At 36.2% G+C, this 23,270-nt stretch overlaps 1 protein-coding gene across 1 annotated transcript in view; it reads left to right on the plus strand.

Annotated features, from left to right (window-relative positions):
* LOC119189104 (leucine-rich repeat extensin-like protein 3) overlaps positions 1-21,398 on the plus strand; it is a 158,011-nt gene extending 136,613 nt beyond the window's left edge. The window contains exon 2 of the mRNA XM_037437928.1: positions 21,014-21,398. Coding sequence (XP_037293825.1) covers positions 21,014-21,398 — 385 coding nt within the window. The remainder of the gene's footprint in view (positions 1-21,013) is intronic.
* Positions 21,399-23,270: the final 1,872 nt, after the last annotated feature.

The following is a 23,270-nucleotide window of genomic DNA, read 5'->3' on the forward strand; positions in this document are numbered from 1 at the left end:
TTGTAAAATAAATTCCATTTGAAGCTCGTTTCTTAGCTCGCGATAAAATCCGGAGTTTTATTTTGGTGAAGGTACTTGTTATTTTACTGGAAGGTTAATACCGACGTTTTGAGGAATGTAGTGTTGATTTAGAAACTAATCGGATTGTAATGGAGTGGCGTTAGAAGTAGAACAAACTTGAACCATGTGCGCCGGTAAAATTACTTTTAGGGAGGTGCATCTGTATAAATTAAATTCATAATATATATTTTTTTTCATATAAAAATTGCGCGTGTATTTGAATATGCTAAACCATAATAAAACTTCTGTGGTCGATAGTTGTCATTGTCATTCAGTTATTTCTTGTGATTTGTTCCGAACAGAGGGTGCACGTGCACCGCCTAGCACCCTCTCCTGCGCCCATGGCTTGAACTAAGATTACGAGTTTGAATATTTGAAATAGTGAAAAGTTAGTAAGCCTGTAAAGGCGGTCGTACGGAGCGACATGATCGTAAAATCACGATCAAGCTCCTTAAGTATAGATTTAAAAATACCCTAAAAATCCTTAGCACCAATCGCTGACTACTCTTGCGTATTCTTTGTCAAATCACTTGTTCTATTGAAGAAAAATCATGTGAGATAATCTACAAAAGATTTGGTGGACAGATGACCTCATAAAAGTCGCGGGAGCTCGCTGGATGCGGGCCGCTTCCAACAGATCGATCTGGAAATCTTTGGGTGAGGCCCATGTTCAGCAGTGGACATCCTGCGGCTGATCTTGATGAACCTATAAAAGTATGAATTGTTTGTAATAATTTCTGATGCAACTGTGTTTTACATAATAATGAACACAAAACATTAAATGTAGGGCCTGTTTTAGAAGTTTTGAGTAAATTTTATTTCAAAGTTTTTGTATTACACAGCTAATGTAGATAGTAGGTACTTATTTTATTACCATTTATTTTGATTATAAGTTAAAGTTTAATCGCGGCGACACCTTAGTTGGGGAGTACATGGGACTGCCGAGACGAATGTTCGCGGGTTCAAAACCCAAGGGCACACACTTCTGATTTTTCAAAAGTTGTGTTTGTATTCTTTGTGAATTATCGCTTGCTTTAACTGCGAAGGAAAACATCGTGAGGAAACCTGCATACCTGAGAAGTTCTCTATAATAATTAGACTAGCGTGGTAGACTGAGGCCTAAACTCTCTCAGTAGAACCCCCTTTAGGTTCGTGTCCAGCAGTGGGACAGTAAATTCTACAGGGCTGATATTGTTAAATAGGTTAGAGAGTGATAATTGTATGTGACGAATAGAATTTATTCGGAACTTGCGAGAAGCTCTGAAAGTTTCAAAATATTTCCATTAGTTATATGAACAAGATAAACCTTGAAGCCATAGTTATAACTTCTACCATATCGAATATCGAAATTCACTCACGTAATGTTTTTTTTATTACGGAAGAAAGTGCCGTAAAATGTTTACGATGCGTTAAACATCGCTTGTTTAATAGCTTATTGTTGCTATGTTGTTACAGAAATATGGCGGATACCTAATAGTAGATATATGAGACGTAGAAACATGTAGGCTGACCAGGAAAATAAAAAACCTCATGTGGTACAACATGGAACTAATTCTTGTTCTGAAAAAACCTTTAAATAGCAAAAGTGCGAAAAGCAGATTTTTTATTTTCCTGGCCAGGCTATGGCCTGGAAAATATATATAGGCTATTTCAATATGTTTGCCAGGAAAGTCAACAATATTCCTACGCCTACGCAGCGTATAATATATAGACGCGACACCGTGCTTTATATGCAACTACAACACGTTATAAATGCTAGTCGCGAGTTGTGTACTTGGAAATAAAATATGTGCTAACGCGCAGAGAGCGCGCGTCATTAGCGTGTACATAACTTAAACACACCGTCTGCATGTATAACTTGCTTTTCGTCACGGATTCGTATGAAAATATTTTTCCGGAATAAAAATAGTAATGTGTAAATTCCTGAAAAATAAGGTAATGTTAAAATTATGAATTGTTATTCAAATTCAGCGAGCGGTTTAATGTAATAAACATCTAAACAAGTTTTTTCAGGCACGACAAAGTGGTGCACTTGCACCTGATGTTAAGTGGAGTGGATTCCAATAGAATGTCGACTGACGCGTGATGATTACCCCTTGGCAGCCGTCACAATTATGTCCGCCTGTTGGAATTAGATAAACACAGGCTGATCACGGAACGCGACAAAATTACGTGGGACACTATGGCGGGTTTTAACACTTTGGGTACGGTGGTCACTATCCGGGCGGACATAAAGTTTATCCACGTAATAAAATATCACATTTATATCAATAAAGTAATTAAGAAATAACGTTATTATAAATAAATCAGTAAAGTAAAATATCTGTTAAAACAGACCTCTAAAATGTCCCAAAAGAACGCGACTCGTATGTCGATGTCGTTTAATTTCGATGTTTGTGATTGATCGAGAGATCAAAGCATCAGTCACGTGTTACTCTCTCAACCAATCACAATGAAACGTCATGGAGTCGTGTTTTTACCACATTTTATGCAAATAACCATAAACTGTGACAAATAGTGAGACTTAACACCTCATGTCTCAGGATGGCGAGCGCAGTGGAATAAACAATACTTTGTAATTCATGGTGTTGGATGGTATTTCTACTGTTTATGGACGGTCGTATCGCGTACCATCAGGCGAACGGCGGGCTCGTCTCGTCATTCAAAGCAATAATATAATAATAAATAAGTAAATGTAATGAAACTTTTTATTTCAAATTGATTGTCAACGAAAAAAATTAATTTATAAAATTCACAGTATTGACGGCAATATTAAAAAATGTAAAATTACCCATCACTTACAATTAATTTAAATTTAATGCAAAGTAGGCTTACCGACACCAGAACTTCGTTATCGAATTATGTAAAATAGAATAGATACCGTCAATTTGGTATTCGGAATTTCTCGAACTTTCTAAGGTTAAATGGTTTTATATTTCTTTATAGAATTAAAATAGTCACGCCTGACGACCAAGAACTATGCAATATTAGATTGGTTTAGCTGAGAAAATTACAAATACAGGGTCATTTTGACATGGCGTTAATAAATGAAACCTCATACTTGACTTCGTTAAAATAACACTTTACAATCAGTTACTTTAACCGTAAATGTAGAATAAAATAATATATGTTTTGAACAAAATAAATAGCAATAAAAAGTAATTTTAATTTTATTCGTCCTAATACCTAATACTATTCTAAGAGAATCGATCGGAGCAGCAACTACTTTAAGTAAGAAAAACACTAACACACTCGCACTAAGATACAAAGTAATAAAAACCAGAAAACTAAAACGGCAGTTATTGACGAAAATTTTATATTAAGGTTTCTTTCGTTGCAAAAATGAGATAGAAATTGCATGTTGGTCAAAATTATAAAAGACAATAATTCATTCCTTTATATCTTTAGGGATTTATTAGAAATTTTTAGTGAGTAAGCCTTAGAATAATATGATATATATAATTCAATTTGTACATCAAATATACCACAGAACCTTGTAATAGTGAGCCAGCGAATTAATGTATCACTGTAGAGTGTAAATGTCTATCTACCATTACTTATAAATTTGTTTTAAAATAGACGTTCTTGTTATTATAATAGAGTCTAAAGTTAAATTACATAGTCTGTGGTACAAATATACTTGTAACTACCTCTCTCTATGTCATTGTTTTTTATAGTTTTTTGCAATCGTCACCGTAACGCAAAAGTTGTTAAATCTTATAATGACAGTTTTATACGCTGGCTACAAATACATCAAATCAGAACACAATAGTGCATGCATGCTGGTGCTTGATGGTAGAAATAGATCTCACGGTGGAACTTAAACAGACGTACCTCGCAATACATCAGTAAGACACGTAGTTATATTCAATGTAAACTCTAATACTTACAAAATTTAGTACATAATCATTTAAATTTAAAATAATTTTCTATTTTTCAATATTTTGTAAAAGGTAGGCATGTCTCTGACAAGCCAGACTAAATTTACCCATTTAACATTTAGGGATTAAAATTAGTTGCCCGTATCAAAACGAAATTCTGAGTACAATTCTGAGTCTGTATTTAATATTATACGGCCCTTACTACCCTGACGTTACGTTAATGAGTTAATGGTAGAAATGTGTAAAGCTGGAGTGCTGATTTTTTTAATAAAGCTTTTTAGTATGAATATCTTTTTTTAAATTTATAGTATAAATTATAATGTATTGGGTTTTTGAAACTGTAAAGTGATTCGGCGTTACTGGATTTAGCTTTATAAAATCAATATTAATTTGAACGGTGGGACGGGAATGGTGTTTGATGTCGGGTCGGTTGCAGGACATAGCCTTGCCTAAAAATACCATTCTTAATTTGTTTTAAGGTTTCTTCTCTGAATGTGATGACAACATCCAACGTCTTAGCTTTAAAAAGTATAGCTACGATATTTTGTCCAACACCAAACGGCCTATGTTTTGTAGCCACGGAAATAACTACCAATTTAGTATTCCTGGGGGCACATATTGTAATTCATAACAAATTGTAACAGTAATTACTTCTCGAGCTTTTAATATATTCTTACATTCAGTTGCCTTCGCTCCAGTCGGACTTGAGTTATTGAATTCGTGTTGTGAATTACAATTCGCTACGAGCACGTAGCCCGTAGCACCGTAGCGCTGGCTACGACAGGGAATGCATGCTACGGAAAAGTTTTCACTACTTAAATAAGCTTTGAGTAAAATTTTTGGTAGGTGATATCCCCATTTCTGGTATAAAAAATGTACATATAACAAAGTTGTATATTTTGTTTTATTTGCTGTTCCTTTGTATCGAGACTCTGAAAAGAATAATATGTTTGCGTTGTTATTGTTGAACTCAATTGAGTTTTAAGGAAAATGCCAACGACTTGTTTTCGTTCTTCTGTTGTATTTATTTGTGTTTTACAGTTATACGTTTCTTTTATCGTTTTTAACCACAAATGCTGCAGTAATGTAAAGTATAATCAGTTTTTATTTTTTCAGGGAATTTAATTAGGAGTTACTTATTACAGTTTTTTTATGAAGTATTGTTTATTTAAGAATTTGTAAATATAGTTATTTAGAAAGTATTAAATAATATACCTGTTGACGGTATATGAAAACACATAATTTAATTCATACATTGAACGGTTATGTGGCTTACCACATCTGTGGCGAAAGGTAACATTTTCCAAAAAGAAAGCCGACACAACATTAGAGTACTAATAATAAATGCGGTCTGCAATTTATTCCAATAAAAATGAGATTTTACGTAAGTTAGGAAAGGGAAGCCGGCAGGAATTGGGTTATATGGATTATTCGCCACTGTGCCATATGCATTTACAATTATAATATTTATTTAAAAATGTCGTTGAATAAAATGATTTGGAAAGTTAAGTATTTTTCTAGTAATATAAGAAAATGCCACGTGGCTAATGCCTAAACTGACTTCATAAATATTGTGTAATGAATCCCTACCACGTTTTAGTTTACATTAATACGTTTTGTTTTATAAACTGAAATAGAAATGGGCAGGCCACACGAGACATACAGACTAGAGATAGACCATAAAAACAACGCTTTGGAAAAGTCCATCAGGCAAAAGAGGTAGAGGGAGACCGCTGACATGGTGGGAAGATAAAATCGAACAAATAGCCAGCTCGAAATAGCGCAAGACCGAGACAAATAGACATCATTGGAGGAGGCCTTTATCCAAAAAGGGGGTCCTAGCATAAAATAAAAATCTAAAAAAAAAACTATTAATTTATTAACTTTAACAAAATAACACATTATTAGTAATAAGATAACAGTAGCAAAGGGCACATATAACCCGATGCCTGCCGGCTTCCTTTTGTGAAGAATTTCTGTAAAATGTAACTAATTTTCATCAAAATAATTTGTAGACCGTATTTATGCATTGTAGTATTTATACGTTGTGTCGGGTTTCCTTTTTAGAAAATTTCACCTTTCGCCACTATAAAATAATCCTGTAATAATGCAAGGAATAATAAGGCTTTTTTATTTTCCATTTATTTATTTTATTAATAAATTTTGTTTCAAAATAGTCATACTAATTTATCTTTTCTGTTTCAAAGAAAGTAAATGTATTTTGCAAAGACTTATCAACGAATTTGCAACAAAAGATAACGGAGTTTGTAAGGCTAATGTCCCTGAAATAACGAAAGTCATTATTCATGAATTTTGCTTTCGAGAATACTCGAATGCCTAATGTTTTACATGAAAAGATTTTTGAAACAACAGACGGCGATATAGAATTATTTGTTTTAAATTGCGTGAAATTTTGCTGCGTTATTATATATTTTTTGATAATAAAAATAGTTTTGAAGTTAAGTTATAAGATAAATATAATAACAATATTTTAGGATTCGAAATAGATAGAAAGCTTTTTTTATTGAAAATAACTAAGATTTGTTTACAATTTTAACGGTTACAAATTACAAGCAAATTATTAATAACAAAAAATAACATATTTGCCAGGGTTACCCAAACTAGGCTAGGCCTCTTCCTTTGGAAATAACCGCGCATATAGATTGGAGAATAATATGTTCTATTTATTTTAATAATAAAATTATAATAATATCAGCTCTGTATCATATACTCTTCCACTGCTGGGTACGGGCCTACTCTACTAATAAGAGGTATTAAGTCTTAGTCCACTACGCTGGCCTATTGCGGATTGGTAAACTGCACACAACCTCAAAATTATAATAGAGAATTTCTCAATTATGCAGGTTTTCTCATACTTAAAGTAAGTGACAATTTAAATAAAAATATATATTTTACGGTAAAGAAATAATTCATAATATAATTTGGATCGGCTTTTTCGTCAAATTCTGATTAAAATTATTATAATGACAAATACAGTACGCCAAGTGGAAGTTAATTTAGATTAGAAACGTCACCAGCGGGACTTAGATATTGCTTTCTTAACAAACTTATGTAATTAACAAATTACATTTAAATAGCTTCGAATTGGATCAGACTTGTTCGGTTATGGTATGGGTCCATTAATCCATTAAATATTTTGGACACGACGTGATCCCTAGTTCCTATTAAGGAGACAAAGGAAGATGTTAGTCATTACCTATAAAATAAAATAAAATTTCAAACATAAATTATGCCATAACAAGACTGCTTGTTCAACTACAAGCATCATATATCGGAAGACAAGATACAAGATGTCATTTTACCAACCAACGAGAGCTTATTTGCGAATCTCGCTCTCTTATCTTATTGGACTTATTGTATTTAAAATCAGGTGTTTTAAAATATAACGAGACGGAAAATTCTCGTTAAAGCCGCAATCAACTCATGCGTTCTATGAACATGGCATTTCCAGAAGTATACAACTAAGGTCCAGATGCGAAGGGTGACGTTCTTCGAAAGGGAACCCGACACAACATATAGGTACTAATATGCATAAATGCGGTTTGCAAATCGTTCCAATGAAAATTTGATTTTACATAAGTTACGAAAGTGAAGCCGATAGGAATATATATAGACCCTTCGCAACTGCTAAGTGCTAAACTTGCGATAGCTGTTAAAGAAGTCTACTTACGCACTGGCAATACAGAATAGAATAACGTGGCATACAACGTTGAGTAATTAGAAAGTGAGTACATGGCTAGTACGTATATTAGAATATGTGACTTACTTGGTTGGAGCATCACGTAATACCGCTTCACCTGTGTCCCGATGTCGTTGTAGCTGCATAAGTAAATGCAATATCTAGTTTAAGTTGACTTTTTAGAAGTAACAATTGTAGGTTTTTTTATCGACTTAGTAAAATTATGATTTCTTATGTTTACGCGAATGTTAGACATTGAAATTAAACTAATTTTCGGATTCTATCGCGGTATTGGTGTTTTATTTTCTCCCGACGTTTCGAAGACTTTGCAGCCTTCATGGTCACGGGGGGTTAGTAACATTGTTGCATTGCGTGCTTGGTGCGACTGCCGTCTGCAGTGCTGATTCGAGCAGCGATATTGGATTTTCTCCTCAGTATCAGCTTGACGTCTGGAATTTGTCCCCATTTGGTGATAGTCTTATCCCCTATCTAATCGAAAGTCGGAAAACATACGGCGCAATTTGGGTGCCCTATTTGTACATCTGCCTACCCCTCCGAGGATAAAGGTGTGATGTGTGTTTATTTGAATCCAATATACATAGACTGATCCAGAAATGCGATACGGTTAGATGGACCATGATGGCGAGTTTTTATATTGTATTCAGTGGAAATTTTTGTAACAATAGTTACAAAGAAAAAAGAAAAATCTCCTAAATATTGTCTTTTGTATTAGTAAGTAGATGGTATGGTTAGTAGGTCACCCCTCGCTCGTCTCCAATCATATTTGCGACACTAAAAGCTACAAACTGCGTCAATGTCTAAAAGTTATTTGATTCACAACCGAAGGTCGCTCGAATTTCGCATAGTAATTGCCAACGCATTACGGTGTTCGATGGTATTTGCGTATTGTACGTCAAAGAGAGCTGAGTAAACTAAAAATATACTAGCCATGCTTCGCTCACGAGAAAGAATTTTCCCGGGATATAAGTCCTGCTATATTTTTCAGGGATAAAAGTAGCCTATATTGTGTCTAGGCTCCCAATCTATGTCCAAACTAAATTTCGTCGAAATTCGTTCTCTAGTTTTGACATAATCGCATTCAGACAGACGCGGCGGGAGACTTTGTTTAATTATTTATGAAAGGATATTATCGTGATATCCAGGTTTCAATTTGGCATACCTGGTAGTAGACTAGTGGCTCAGAAAATATTGTTTTCAAGAATTGTTGATGTTACTTGTGTAGTCTTCAAAATTTTTCGCATTTAGGACTTATAAGTCGGATAGTCAACCCAGCTACTTTCATGAGTGATTGTGGTAGGATATATTTTATATCCGCCCGGATACCGACCACCGTACACAAGGTGTTAAAATCTGCCATATTGGCCCACGTAAGCGTGTTGCGTTCCGGGATCAGCTTGTGTATGTCTGGTTCCAACAGGCCGGCACAATTGTGTCGACTGCCGAGGGATGATCATCCCTCGTCAGTCGAAATTCTATTAGGCCCCACACTACTTACCATCTGGTGCAATGGGTAGGCGAACAAAGCTGCGCTTGTGATAAGTCAAGGTACACGGGAATATTCAATTATTACTCCAATTAAGTCACTTAGACATTTAGGCCCGTATAAAAAAAATATTATCAACCGCTCTTTATTTTTTATTATGTTAAAGCTGAATAATTATATTTACAGTAGCAATCCCAGTAATGATTCGAAAGAACAAAAATATATTACCATATTTAACCTTTTATTAATGCAATAAATAAGCCGTATAAAAACAAAAAACATTAATACCGGCGTTTAATTGCAAATCTGGCGATTGTAATAAAGGCAGTTGCACTGAACGATAATATTCCAAAATTAATTTCATTACAATTGCTTTATTCAATTTTATTAATGTAACGGTGATGTTTCATTATATAATTAAAATTGCATTAAGTTATCTATTTGGTCGCGAATACATTATAAATGCGAGTTTGACACATCGTTTGAGGGTATTATAATTAAATACAGATATGATGTTAATGGAGAGGGCTATGCTCGGAGTTTCCTTGCAGGATCGAATCAGAAATGAGGTGATCCGCAGGAGAACCAAAGTAACCGATATAGCCCTCAGAGTTGCGAAACTCAAATGGCAGTGGATAGGGCACATAGCTGTAGAACTGATGGCCGTTGGGATGGAAAGTTCTGGAGTGGCGACCACGAACCGGAAGACGCAGCGTAGGCAGCCCCCCCCCCCCACGAGATGGACCGACAATCTGGTGAGGGTCGCCGGAGTCCGATGGATGAGGGCGGCCCAGAACTAGTCCCTGTGGCGCTCAGTCGGGGAGGCGTATGTCCAGCAGTGGACGATTCCCGGCTGAAATGATGTTCATTGTGAATGATTAAAATTCCGGCCTGAATATGTCCTGGGAATGGTTTAGGGTCGGAATAAGGCAGCAAGACTGCGTGCATCAGCTTATATGACTAATATGAATTAGTATACAAAAGACGTAAAAAAGACAATTGATGATAAGAAAGGAAGTCCGGAGTTTCTTTCTGCTTTTCTTCTTCGGATAGTCATCACTTAAGTAGCCAGCAGTGGTGAAATTCCCACTGCTGGCTACCTAAGTGACCGCATTTATGTATTAATATACATAAATGCGGTCTGCAAATCGCTTTTTTTTGGGAACTGCCGTGGTTATCACCGGGGGTACCCTGCTAACGGTGTACAAGCGATCCCCCGGCTTAGCAACCACAGCAGTCCCAATGATGATTTGGTGGACCCTACCGCTATCACTGAGGGTGCAAGCGTACGGTACGCTGGCAACCCGCAGCTATTCGGTTACGGGACCCGGGAGGAAGAAGGAAGGGGATAGAGGAAAGGAAGAGAAGAGGAAGGAGTAGGAGTTTGTTGGGATGGTTGGAAGGGAGAGGGACGGGAGATGTTCGCGTATCCTCATAGGCCTAAATGTGTATTTGGTAACCAAGAGGTATACAGATTACACTATGTGCTTAAAGTCACGGTATCATGTTCCCCCGTGCATGGGCGTGCATTTGGTGTGAAGACCGAGCGCACAAGAATTGCCTCGGGAGGATTCTAAAGATTCTATAAAAAGGGAAGCCGGTAAGAATCGGGTTTAATGGACCCTTCACCACTGGTAGCCAGTTATTAGGTTAGCTAGGCTAGGTCTCATATCGTCATCGCCAGTGAGAATCGCAAAACGTTATCTTTTTATTTTCCCTTACCTGTCAGCCCGAGCTGGCTTTGGTTTACTACACTATTTAATTTCATCCTTAATTACATTAATTGATTTAAAGTTAATTTAGAAACAATTACTGTTCTTATAACTTATATCGACATATCATAAGTGCACTGTTTTTCGTTTATGTAATAAATATCTTTTTAACTCACCCCTAAAAATAGCGTTTGACACTCTCATGGTATTTTACAATGTTAGTTACGCGGTATCTATCGCTATGATATATTTTGAAGGGTATTTTACTCAAACCTTAACCATTAAAGAATTATATGAATATTATCTATACTAATACATACAGTTGAAGAGTTTGTTTGAACGCGCCAATCACAGGAACTACTAACCGAGTTAGATTGTTGTACATTAAAAAGAAGCTACATTACTCCTGCCTTTGCCCGACTGCCTTGGTGGCGTAGTTGTATTGCATGCGTGGCACGACAGGTCCTGGGTTCGAATCCTGGGTCAGGCAAAGTGATATTTGGGTTTTTCTGACGGTATCAGCCTGGCGTCTGGAATTTGTGCCAGATATGGCGACAGGCTCTCTCCCTATTACATCATGGGACGGAACACACTTGGCGAAAATTGGATCTCTTGGTTGCGCCTCTGCATACACCTTTGGGAATAAATGCGTGATGTTGTATTGTTTACATTACTCATGAATGGTATGGGCTACTTTTATCCCGGGAAAATATAAAGCTGGACTGTTTATGGAAAAACTTCTACACACGGGCGAAGCCGCGAGGAAAGATTAGTCAATCACAATCAGAAATAAGGTCGGGCGTGGGAGTCTCTTTGACCTTGTGCTTAGAATATTTATCTACCCACGTTGCTATTGGACGAATAATCTAAAAACATTTTATCATAAAATTGATAGCTTTATTGATTTGTGATGCTAGTGTGCTAGCTAATATTAACGCGAGTCTGGAGGCTGGAATAGTCCCCAATGAATACACGAACACAAAAACCTAATAATGTTCCCATATTTGTAATATAAATAAATTGGTTGATTGTTATACGGGGCTAAAACAGACCCACAAAAACCTGTCATTACATCCCGTGAATAATATCAGCTCTGTATTATATACTGTTCTACTGTTGGGCACGGGCCTCCTCTACTTCTGAGAGGGATTAGGCTATAGTCTACCACGCTGGCCTAGTGCGGATTGGTAGACTTCACATACCTTCAAAATTCCTATAGAGAACTTCTCAGGTATGCAGGTTTCCTTACGATCTTTTCCTTTACTGTTAACGCAAGCGATAATTGAGAATGAATACACAGATAATTTAGAAAAGTCAGAGGTGTGCGTCATTAGGTGTCGAACCTGCGGACATTCGTCTCGGCAGTCCGTTCCACAACCAACTAGGTTATCGGCGCTTGCTGGTTATTCCTTGAATAAGGACCATGGAACTAGTATGGAATAATTCTGAGCAGAAAGAGAGTAAGAAACAATTGTAACGGCCATAGACATCTTCGGTTCCAACCTCGGGTTACATCGGAAATCATTGCCATTGGCTCCCGATGACGCGACATGCGCGTTCAGCCAATAGGATCGTGTGAAACCTAGTAATGTGCAAGCATTTGAAAATTCAAGGGGAGTGGAAAAAAATGGCGTGGCACGCGTTGCAATAGAAGCGTGTCATGTTATATATTTACTTTTGCAGGTAGACATTTTTATAATTTTACCCCTGCAAAAGTTCATTTTATTAAACAATTCATATTACAAAAAATAAAACTAAATAAGAAAAGGAATTAAAACTAATATGGATCCAGCTCAGCTTTAGGCTCCAGCGGGAAGTACAGAGATATTCTTTAGCTGTATCCGATATAGATTCCACGAACTTACAAGGTATTTTAAGTATATTAAGCATATTAATATTTCTTACTACTAAAGAAATCCACATCGAAGTTAAGATTACATTCATTAAATCATTACGCGAATGTTAGATCAACACCTCAGTCCACCCCGTGACCACGAAAGCTGATAAGTCTTCGAAAGGTATGAAGAATATTGTTATAAAAAACTGGCATAAAATCCGGAAAATAGTTTTATTTCAATGAATAAAATCTACCATTATATTGATAACATAGAAAGGATTCGAGGTCTCTGATTTATTTAAGTGAGATATAAATTTTATCAACAATTGAGATTAATATTTCAAACGATACAAGTCAAGATAATTAATTATTGCGCGAACTATCTGCTACAAACAAAATATCAAAGGCTTTTGTTTGATGTTATTCTAGTTCGTAGTTTAAGAAGACGAATTTGATTGCTAGAGGCATGAAAGACTGATGTATCTATAATATAAAAATGAATGAATAATTTTGCTAATTCTTTTTTTAATTATTCCTTGAAGTACGAGGATATTTCTTTCATAGGGAAACATTTAAAAAATTGCCTATAAAAGTCTAAAAATAAAACTTTTCTATATTCCCACACAAAAGATTCGTAATAATACTTAAAAGTCAATTTGAACTTTAATACCATACCATAAAGTTTAAGTGTTAGTGGAGGGGTTTTGGGAAGGCAAAACAATTGAGTAACATTGGTATCGTATAAATATTAATATCAATATGTCGACTGTTAGGAAGTACGCAGTTCGCGGGGTCAGATAGCTGGTAATAATATTAACAGACACAAACCGTTGTGGGGGAATATGCAAGCCTAAATATTATTTAGAAGAATATAAAGGTATGTGAGTTATGATGCAGGCTGTTTGGTTGGTCTGAATGGTGTCGATGACGAGTTATGTAATATCATATGAAGTCACATGACACAAAGTTTTATATCGTGAGTAAGACTGGCACAATCATACTGTTATAATAATAATAATAATAATATAAAATAATATTTTAAAAAAAAACAATCGGTGAGGGAACGTTTCTTTGGTCGCCTGAGAAAAATACTCAACAGTTTTTTATCGGATGGAAACAAGATTCGCGCCTTCAACGGTTGGGTTATGCCTGTACTCATGTACTCTTTTGGTATACTCAGATGGACTCAGACCGAATTGGACGCCCTGGACAGAAAGGTCCGGACTCTACTGACTGCACATCGTATGCACCACCCACGTTCGTCAGTGATGTGATTGTACATCCCGCGGAAATGTGGAGGCCCAGGTTTACTTAATGCTAAGGACTTGCATAACCGCGAGGTGTGCAATCTTAGGGATTATTGCCTTCACAGTGAAGTGGGCATGCATAGGGTTGTAGTTATGGTGGATAAAGGATTAACCCCGCTTTCCTTGGCGAAAGAGAATTGGCGGAGACCTCTGGTACTGGGTGTAAGGGAGCGCAGGGAAATATGGAAGAGCAAAGAATTACACGGTCGGTTCTATCGGGCCCTTCATGGACCTGATGTGGACCAGCTTGCGTCCGTATCTTGGCTACGTTTTGGTAACCTCTTTGGGGAAACTGAGGGTTTTGTCTTTGCAATTATGGACGAAGTTATCAAAACGAACAATTATAGGAAATACATCCTGAAGGACGGTACGGTCGATATTTGTCGGGCATGCCATCGTCCTGGTGAATCAATCATGCATGTAATTTCCGGTTGTTCGTATCTTGCTAACGGCGAGTACTTGCATAGACACAACCTTATAGCCAAGATCATACACCAGCAAATTGCTCTTCGATATGGTCTTGTGTCTTCTGAAGTACCATATTAACAGTATATACCACAACCAGTTCTCGAAAATGATCATGCAACGCTGTATTGGGATCGATCTATTATCACAGACAGGACAATTGTTGCCAATAAGCCTGATATTGTGATAGTAGATCGATTGTCGCGCCGGGCAATACTTGTTGATGTCACCATTCCGCATGACGATAACCTTGTTAAGGCTGAAAAAGATAAAATGTCTAAATATTTAGACTTGGCACATGAGGTTACCAACATGTGGGATGTAGACTCTACAATTATTGTCCCGATTGTCGTTTCTGCGCATGGATTGATACCAAAGAGCCTCGACCAACATCTTCGGAAGCTCTCAATTGGCCGTTGGGTCGGATGCCAGATGCAGAAGGCAGTATTGCTGGACACGGCGCGCATTGTGAGGCGATTCCTCACTTTGAATCCCTAACCGCCGGTGGCCTGGGTCTTGCGCTTCGCCATCGGAGAGTCATACATTTTTTATATTTTTATATGCATGTTTTTTTTTTTAAATGTATATATAAAAATGTAAAAAAAAATACCTTTAAAATAAAGAGAATTGACCATAATAATAATTTATTATAACTAATAATTTATGTTTTATTGATATTTTTAAGTACACATAAAAAGATAAGAAATAAAATTTTCAAAAAAACTTCTTAACCAAAAAATAATACAGCCTTCAAAAACCAAAAAATAATTTAACATTACTAATTAACAATTTTGAAATCGGTGACTAATTGATTTTTTGAGAAGAATTGAGAACCTTCTTCCTTTTTTGAATTCAGTTAATAAAGAGCATAATATTAGTCCTGACTGCTATGTTTTGAACTGTCCCACTGCTGGGCACGGGCCTCCTCCACTACTGAGATACTAATCTTTAGAGTCTAGTTCGGATTGGCATGCTTAGAATATATTAATGCGCGAAGAAAAAATTTTGTACACCTTTTTAGACACATTGCGCACACAGAAGAATGTAAGATTCGCCATAATTAACGTACATAGTGGAGTAAAATAAAATGTATGAATTGGCCGCGAATTTCAACCATTGTACGACCACCAACGACCAATAAACCGCTGAACTGATTTGTGTAAATAGATACACCATTTCATAATTTAACACGCCATACTTTAATTATCTTGGAAAAGGTTTTCCATTCAAGTGGAGACACAAGCAGAATCTATTTATTTATATAGTTTATAATATTGTAGACGTTTTCAAATTAAAACACGTAAACATTCTGACCAAGTTAGGCGTTCCAGATATAGTTTCTGTATCTCGATATTACTGAGACGTTAAGAATAGTAATCAGTTTGGAACACGACGAACTTGTTCTAAATTCAAAGATTTAAAGGCTCCGTGCAGACGCTTTTTTATTGCAATTGTGTGACAAGACGATAATGCTGCTCGCTTGATGGCAAGCGATACGACTTCCCATAAACAGCAGCAACACCTTACAGAACTTTGAATCACAAAGTGCAAGTACAAGGCGTTAAAACCCGCCATAGTGGCCCATGTAAGTGTCTTGCGTTCCGGGATCAGCCTGTGTATATCCGGTTCCAACAGGGCGGCATAACTACATATGTCGACTGCCGAGTAGTTTTAATTTCTCGTCAGGCGACATTCTATTGGACCCCGCTCCACTTACCATCAGGTGAAGTGGGGTCACTATATGAATGTATAAAAAAAAACAGTGTGGCACACCAAAAACTGAATTGTGTATTAACTTTTATTGCGTAATAAACATTATTTTTAAAGTGAGAATTTAAAAAATATACGATTGTGATAAAACATCTTTAGTGTTTAAATTTTAAACAGGGTAATGTTTGGGCAAAAAACCTTTTATTGTAGTTTGAGAGATAAGTATCATTGTAAGTGGCGTTTAAAAAGATTTATTTTCTATATTTTTTCTAGTTGACATTAGAATTATGATGGTATCTAATATATCGTGGAGCTTTAGTCAGAATATATTGAATGACCAACAATTCAATTCTGAAATAAATAGCATTTTATATACGTCTGTATAGATATTAGATACTGATTCATCTATTTTTGTTATTAGCCCGTGTGATTACTGGGTATAATATTTCATTCAAGCGAGCCTATTTATGTTTATTTATTTATTACGAGTTTTGCTAGCGGCTTCGCCCGCGTGACCAAATTTTCCCAGGATAGAAAGTAGCCTATAACCTTCCCAGGGTCTTAAACTATCTCTAAACCAAATTTCATAAAAATCCGTTAGATTTTGAGAAAATTGATAACATACAGACAGACAGAAAAGGGGACGTTTTTTATAATAAGTATAGATTTTGCATAACGAGGAAATGTCTTTATCAGTAATAAGGAACCGACTGGAGAGAGAAAGAAAACAAACGGTAAAAAAATAGTAATTCACATCGTTCAGCAGAGCATATGCGGCGCAATAAGGAGTATTTGTCAAGGGCATTGCTTAGGTCCTGAGTTATATCATGATTTACGTACAGCGGCTGTGTGCAAATTATTGCCAGCCAGAGCACCTGCCGCTGCCGACGCTTTATGTATCCAACCTAAGACGCATTAATAATAGACATTACCATACTTAATACCTACTAGCTTGATATTAGCTCGCCGAGGTTGAGGGGCAAAGTCATACGGTCGTGAATTGGCGAGTTTGCGATAATTTTTGATGATAATTTGTGAAAAATTGCAATAATAACTTTTTGGTGTAAGTGTTTAGACGAAATAAAAAGATACTGGCCAAATGTAATTTGAAATTAGAACGTCGTTGTATTAAAAACAGCATTTTTGAAAAAAGAATATCATTAGGACACCTTTAGAAAGTATGTTTCAAACATTCATAAATAATTTTATTTCATAAACTAGCTTTTCCCGCGGCTCCGCCCGCGTTATAAAGTTTTTCAGGCTAAAGTTTTCCGTTATAAAAGTAGTAGTTTCCCGGGAGCCTATGTTCTTCCCAGGGTCTCAAACTGTCTCCATATCAAATTTCATCTTAATACGTTGGGTAGTTTTTGAGTTTAACACGTTCAGGCAGACAGATGCGGCGGGGGACTTTGTTTTATAATATATTTTTAGAACTTTTAAGAGGAACAATCCCGTCATACATCATTGTTGCATAACTTTAACCGTTTACGCAGCGCACGCAACGGAAGCTCTCAAAACTAATATTTTTTCCCCGTTTTTGCAACATGTTTCATTACTGCTCCGCTTCTATTGGTCATAGCGTGATGATATATAGCCCATAGCACTCCGGGATCAAAGGGCTATCCAACACAAAAATATTTTTTCAGTTCAAACCGGTAGTTCCTGAGATTAGCCATTACTGCTCCGCTCCTATTGGCCATAGCGTGATGATATATAGCCTATAGTACTCCACGAACAAAGGGCTATCCAACGCAAAAGAATTTTTCAGTTTGGACCGGTAATTCCTGAAATTAGCCATTACTGCTCCGCTCCTATTGGGTATAGCGTGATGATATATAGCTTATAGCACTCCACGAACAAAGGGCTATCTAACGCAAAAAGAATTTTTCAGTTTGGACTGGTAGTTCCTGAGATTAGCCATTACTGCTCCGCTCCTATTGGGTATAGCGTGATGATATATAGCCTATAGCAATCCACGAATAAAGGGCTATCCAACGCAAAAAAAAATTTTTCAGTTTGGACCGGTAGTTCCTGAGATTAGCCATTACTGCTCCGCTCCTATTGGGTATAGCGTGATGATATATGGCCTATAGCACTCCACGAACAAAGGGCTATCCAACGCAAAAAGAATTTTTCAGTTTGGACCGGTAGTTCCTGAGATTAGCGCGTTCAAACAAACAAACAAACAAACAAACAAACAAACAAACTCTTCAGCTTTATATAATAGTATAGAAGTATAGATAATTTTATTTCATAAATAATATATTATAGTTTGTAGTTAAATGTAATAATTGTAGTGCAAATGCATTTTGTATTACAAATGTAATCTTTATTTTCAATGACGTACTTTTATTATAAATAACATAAATATGTTTTCAAACACAGACTTACAAGATCTCTTTATACGTCTGTGCTTTCAAACAAGTTTGAAACTACATAACTCTAGTAATGCAAACTACGATCTCTTGAAATTGCAAAGGATTCGTGAAAATAGATATTTATTACAATTTATTATTCAAACATAAACAAACTTAGTATGAATATTTGCAATATGAATTCTGCTGAACTTTATAAAACAACAAGATGTGTTAATTGAAAAAATATATTTGCTTAAAAGAGTAAGTGCTATGCATAATTTTAAAGGACAGTAGAGGAACTTGATAGAAATAGCGTATGTGGCAGAGTAAAAAATGACAGAATTTATAAACAAGACTACACAGAAATCTCGTTATATCATTGGAACTATTTTTTTACTATTAGCAGAGGTTACATTACATCAAATGCATAAAAGTAAAACTTTTTTTTATTAACTATTAGCAGAGATTACACTACATCGAATGCATAACAGTATCACCATTTTTTTATTTACTGTTAGCCGAGGTTACGCTACATCAAAGGTATAAAAGTATGTAATACCATTTTTTATTTTTCATCGTTATGGAACCACTATGACATAAAATGTCAGCCAGCTAAATTGATACATATAAAACCTTCAACAGAATCTTTGAGGAAAGGCATTTTTTATCCAGACACGGCTAAGTGACTCACACTCGGCAGTCGACATAATTATGCCGGCCTTTAGGTCTCTCAGGCAGACCGCGAGATTACAACAGATAAATTTCTTGCGCATTAATATTATACATCAACAAGCCTTCCACCAATTAAGTTTCTTCTAATTCTCATATTACTTAGCATTTATAAAGGCATTTTCCCAGTCAATATACCTATTGCATCCATCGTCTCGAGCAATAACAAAATTATTTTCAGTGAGCTCAATACCTACAAATCAATTTGCATTGGAATGACAAGAGGAAATGTCGAATCAATCTGACTAATTCGAGTAGTCGGTGTAGCCGGAACATTGGAATCCGGTGCCTCTCATTATTGGTGCTGCGATCTTAATAATTTATTTATTGTTAATTGTAGTCTTTATATCTTTGGATATTTCGTATTCTTGATGAATGGAAATTTGTTTCAAAGTTAGCAGTTTAATAAACAATTTTAAGGATAAATGTAGTACTAGTTTTGGAATTTGGTTAAAAGACCATGTTCTGAACTAAGACCGAGGAATAAGGAGGCTGGGTTATGAGCCCAGTGCAGTCAGGCAGTTCTTTGTAATTAAAAGTGCTAATAGGTTACTACTGTTTATGACTATAGCTACTTGCTGGTCGATCATTTACTACCAATAAAAACTCTTAAAAGGTATAAAATGTGTCAATAATTAAAAAAAAAATTGTAAAATGTAGATAGATACTGTAAATGACTTTTCATACGACCAACACCTCAACCCCCCCTCCCTCGTGATCATGAAGACTGCAGTCTTCGAAAAGTCGTGAGAAAACCCGAAAAAATATTTTATTTCAAGAAGATTTTTTATTTTTTTAATATACCATTTGCTAAATTGATATACCACGGATTTGTTTCCAATCTAACAAAAAATGTTCGAATCAATTGATTATAGTACAGGATTTAGCTGGGATTTTCGATAGACCTTTTAATATCATAAATCAAGCTAGACGCTTGGTGCGTGTTCAACAATTTTAGATGTTTGTTATGCCAAATCCACAATTTATAGCAGCGAGACGAATTTATTGGAATGCTTGGAGGAGATACTACCAAGACTATATACTATTGGTAGAGATGAAGCGCAAGATAAGATGAAAGTTATATTTGTGTTTTTTGCGATTTAATATGTCTGTGGTTGGACATTGGAAATTATATCTCGAATACAGATATATCCTTGTACATTTAGAATGAAAATAAACCTGAGTGACTCTTTACTAGTTACCATGCACACAAGATTGATTTTACAATTATCGTCAATTAAATTCATAATAACCACAGATGAGACTACGTTCTTGTCTGTTAGATCCAAATCCTAATGTATAACTGTTCACCAAGCTGGCCTACTGCCAGTGGGTAGTATTGATTGTTTACCACGGAAGTCAGTTTAGCGGTGAAACCATAGATTTGAATCGACTCCATAGATTTTGTTTAACCAAATAACTTTTTGGTCGCTGCGCAACTCAAAATGGTTTCAGTGGAATTCACATTGAGGATTTATAGCATTATTTGCAAACTACGTGACCTAAACGGGGATTTACAGCTTTAGTATAACATCACTAATAAACATTTAATTACTAATTACTATTGAGAGAGCTATCTCTTCGACTGTCACGTTTTAATCTGATCTTTTTATATGTCAGGTATATTGATATTTTACCAAATTTTTCATATCATGTAATATTATCATGAACTAAGTTATGATTTTATTTTGTGTTGAAAAAAACTTTGTAAACATTTTTAATCCTTATTATTTACTTTTCTCTTGTTACAGGCGATCAAGCGCAGGCCTGCTGGCGCCGCAGCTGGCATGCCAGACATCAACATCAACAGCGGCGCCGACACAATCCCACCAACCGCCGGCGTCACCACCTCGGATCGTGTCTGCGCCACCACCTGCGCTTGCGCAACCGGTCCCTGAATCCGTGCCCCAACCAGCGCACGAGGAAGGGGTTCGACTCCGGCGTGTCCATACGGTCGCGGTCCGGGACTACCTTAAGAGAGAGACGCAAACGTTTTTTGGAGTCCAGAGGGATAATGAGAGGGAACAAAAGAAACTGTGGTATGAAAGGCGGAGAAGGCACGCGGCGCGGGCGCTCGGCGACCTCCGGCTCGACCTGCCACCGGATCATCATCCGGATGATGATGATATTAGGTAAGTTAAAATAATAAAAGATTAGGAGGTGATGTGGATAAAATTGATAGATGGGGTATTTGAATACTGATTACAACATTTTTTTGTGGTGATATGCAAAAAGAATTGAACCTGACAAATTTTTGGTGAATTAGCGTAATAGCAGGTTTTCGTGTAATGTTCTTTAGAGTTTTGCTAAATCTTAATACACAAAAAAGCTGATATTTGGCACTTTCAGTAAACAAATATACCAAGACTTGCAGCAGCGTAATTTGATGTACCCAAGACCCAAAATTCCAACGAAATCCCAAAAGTGAACTATATCCCAAAACAAGCGACAGCTACCAATACCTTTTCTACTTATACAGTTGATTATTTACCAACTGAGACATATACAGCTAAGTTATTATTGTAATGAAACAATTATAAAATTAGACACTATTAGATAATTATATCTCCAGGGGAATAGTACTGTAGACCAAAATACAGCTTCTTCCTAGTTCGGTTTAAGTATTACTACTGCACGTTTTCGAAATAAATAAATTTATTGTTATAACTAAGCAAATCCTTATTAACTAGTTACAAACGATCTGAGCAAACATAGTAACGGATGCAAAATCTAATTTCCTGTGCACATTCAGAAAGACACCCTTGTTTAACGTTTAACATAATTCACTGACGACAATTTGGCGAAATGATGTAATACAACGATGTTGTAGCAAATAAACTGAGCGGAATAATCTTGGAATAGAGAGTTGCCAATAGCAGGGGGGCGTTTCGTAATAAAATTAAAAGCAACGATCCACCCCGCTTGGTGTTTTGTTTGTGAGTTAGTTACGACGCGACGGCGAAGATTTCGTGGCTTGATCTTTGGAATTTTAGTATAGGTTCAAGATGTTGCGTGTTGAATTAGAGGTTTTGTTGTAGAATAACATTGTAATTTATTTACTATAATAAGAACATCAATAGTATATATATTCGTAATAATTTGTATCCCTACGTTTGTTTTTAAATTTTGTGCCAACCATATCTTTACCAGTTGCAAGTCATTTGGCTCCTTTCAACCTTCTGATGAGATTCACCAATATAATTTTAGGATTTAGTAACATGGCTTTGGTAGGCTATAGGGACCAATTTTCCGAGATCGAGAAATACAGTGCTGTGGATAATTGATTCTTGCTGGTGGTAGGATATATTTTATATTCGCCCGGATAGCGACCACCGCACAAAAGGAGCTAAAACCCGCCATAGCGGCCCGCGTGCGTCGCGTTCTGGAATCAACCTGTGTATATCTGGTTCCAATAGGCTGGCATAATTGTGTCGGCTATCGAGAGGTAATCATCTCTCGTCAATCGACATTCAATTGGACCCCACTCCACTTATGATCTGGTGCAGTGGAATAATTTTACCATGCCTTTGTAAAAGAAAAATGATATTTGATCATCGTTTGCACATTCTTTACAATAGTTCGTATAGGTTTTTGGAGAATAGTTTTCCGTAATTGTTTAACTTAAACTATTTATTGTACCGCTAAATGTAGGGCCAGACATTTGAAATCACACAGGATTCCTGGTTTAACGACTGTAGTTTTCGCATAAAATAGGTCTGAAACATGATTTTAATTTCCGAGGAATATGAATACCTAATGTCACTACTCTTGTCACTGCTTACCATAACTTGCTTTGACTAATCAATAATTATATTAATATTACCTATAGGTAACAAAATATTTAGCCATATTAATATCGTATTCAGCTAAGCCAGTGATTTCTACCTTCATTGCGACGTCTCGCAATCAAAATTCGTCAATCAAATCACGTATTGCCTTTAGAAAGGGATAATCTGTTTACTTTGACTTCGTAGAGCGTTATCTCTGCTTCACCTAGAACATGTTCTA

Source organism: Manduca sexta, chromosome 12, assembly GCF_014839805.1.
Source record: "Manduca sexta isolate Smith_Timp_Sample1 chromosome 12, JHU_Msex_v1.0, whole genome shotgun sequence".
Taxonomy (NCBI): domain Eukaryota; kingdom Metazoa; phylum Arthropoda; class Insecta; order Lepidoptera; family Sphingidae; genus Manduca; species Manduca sexta.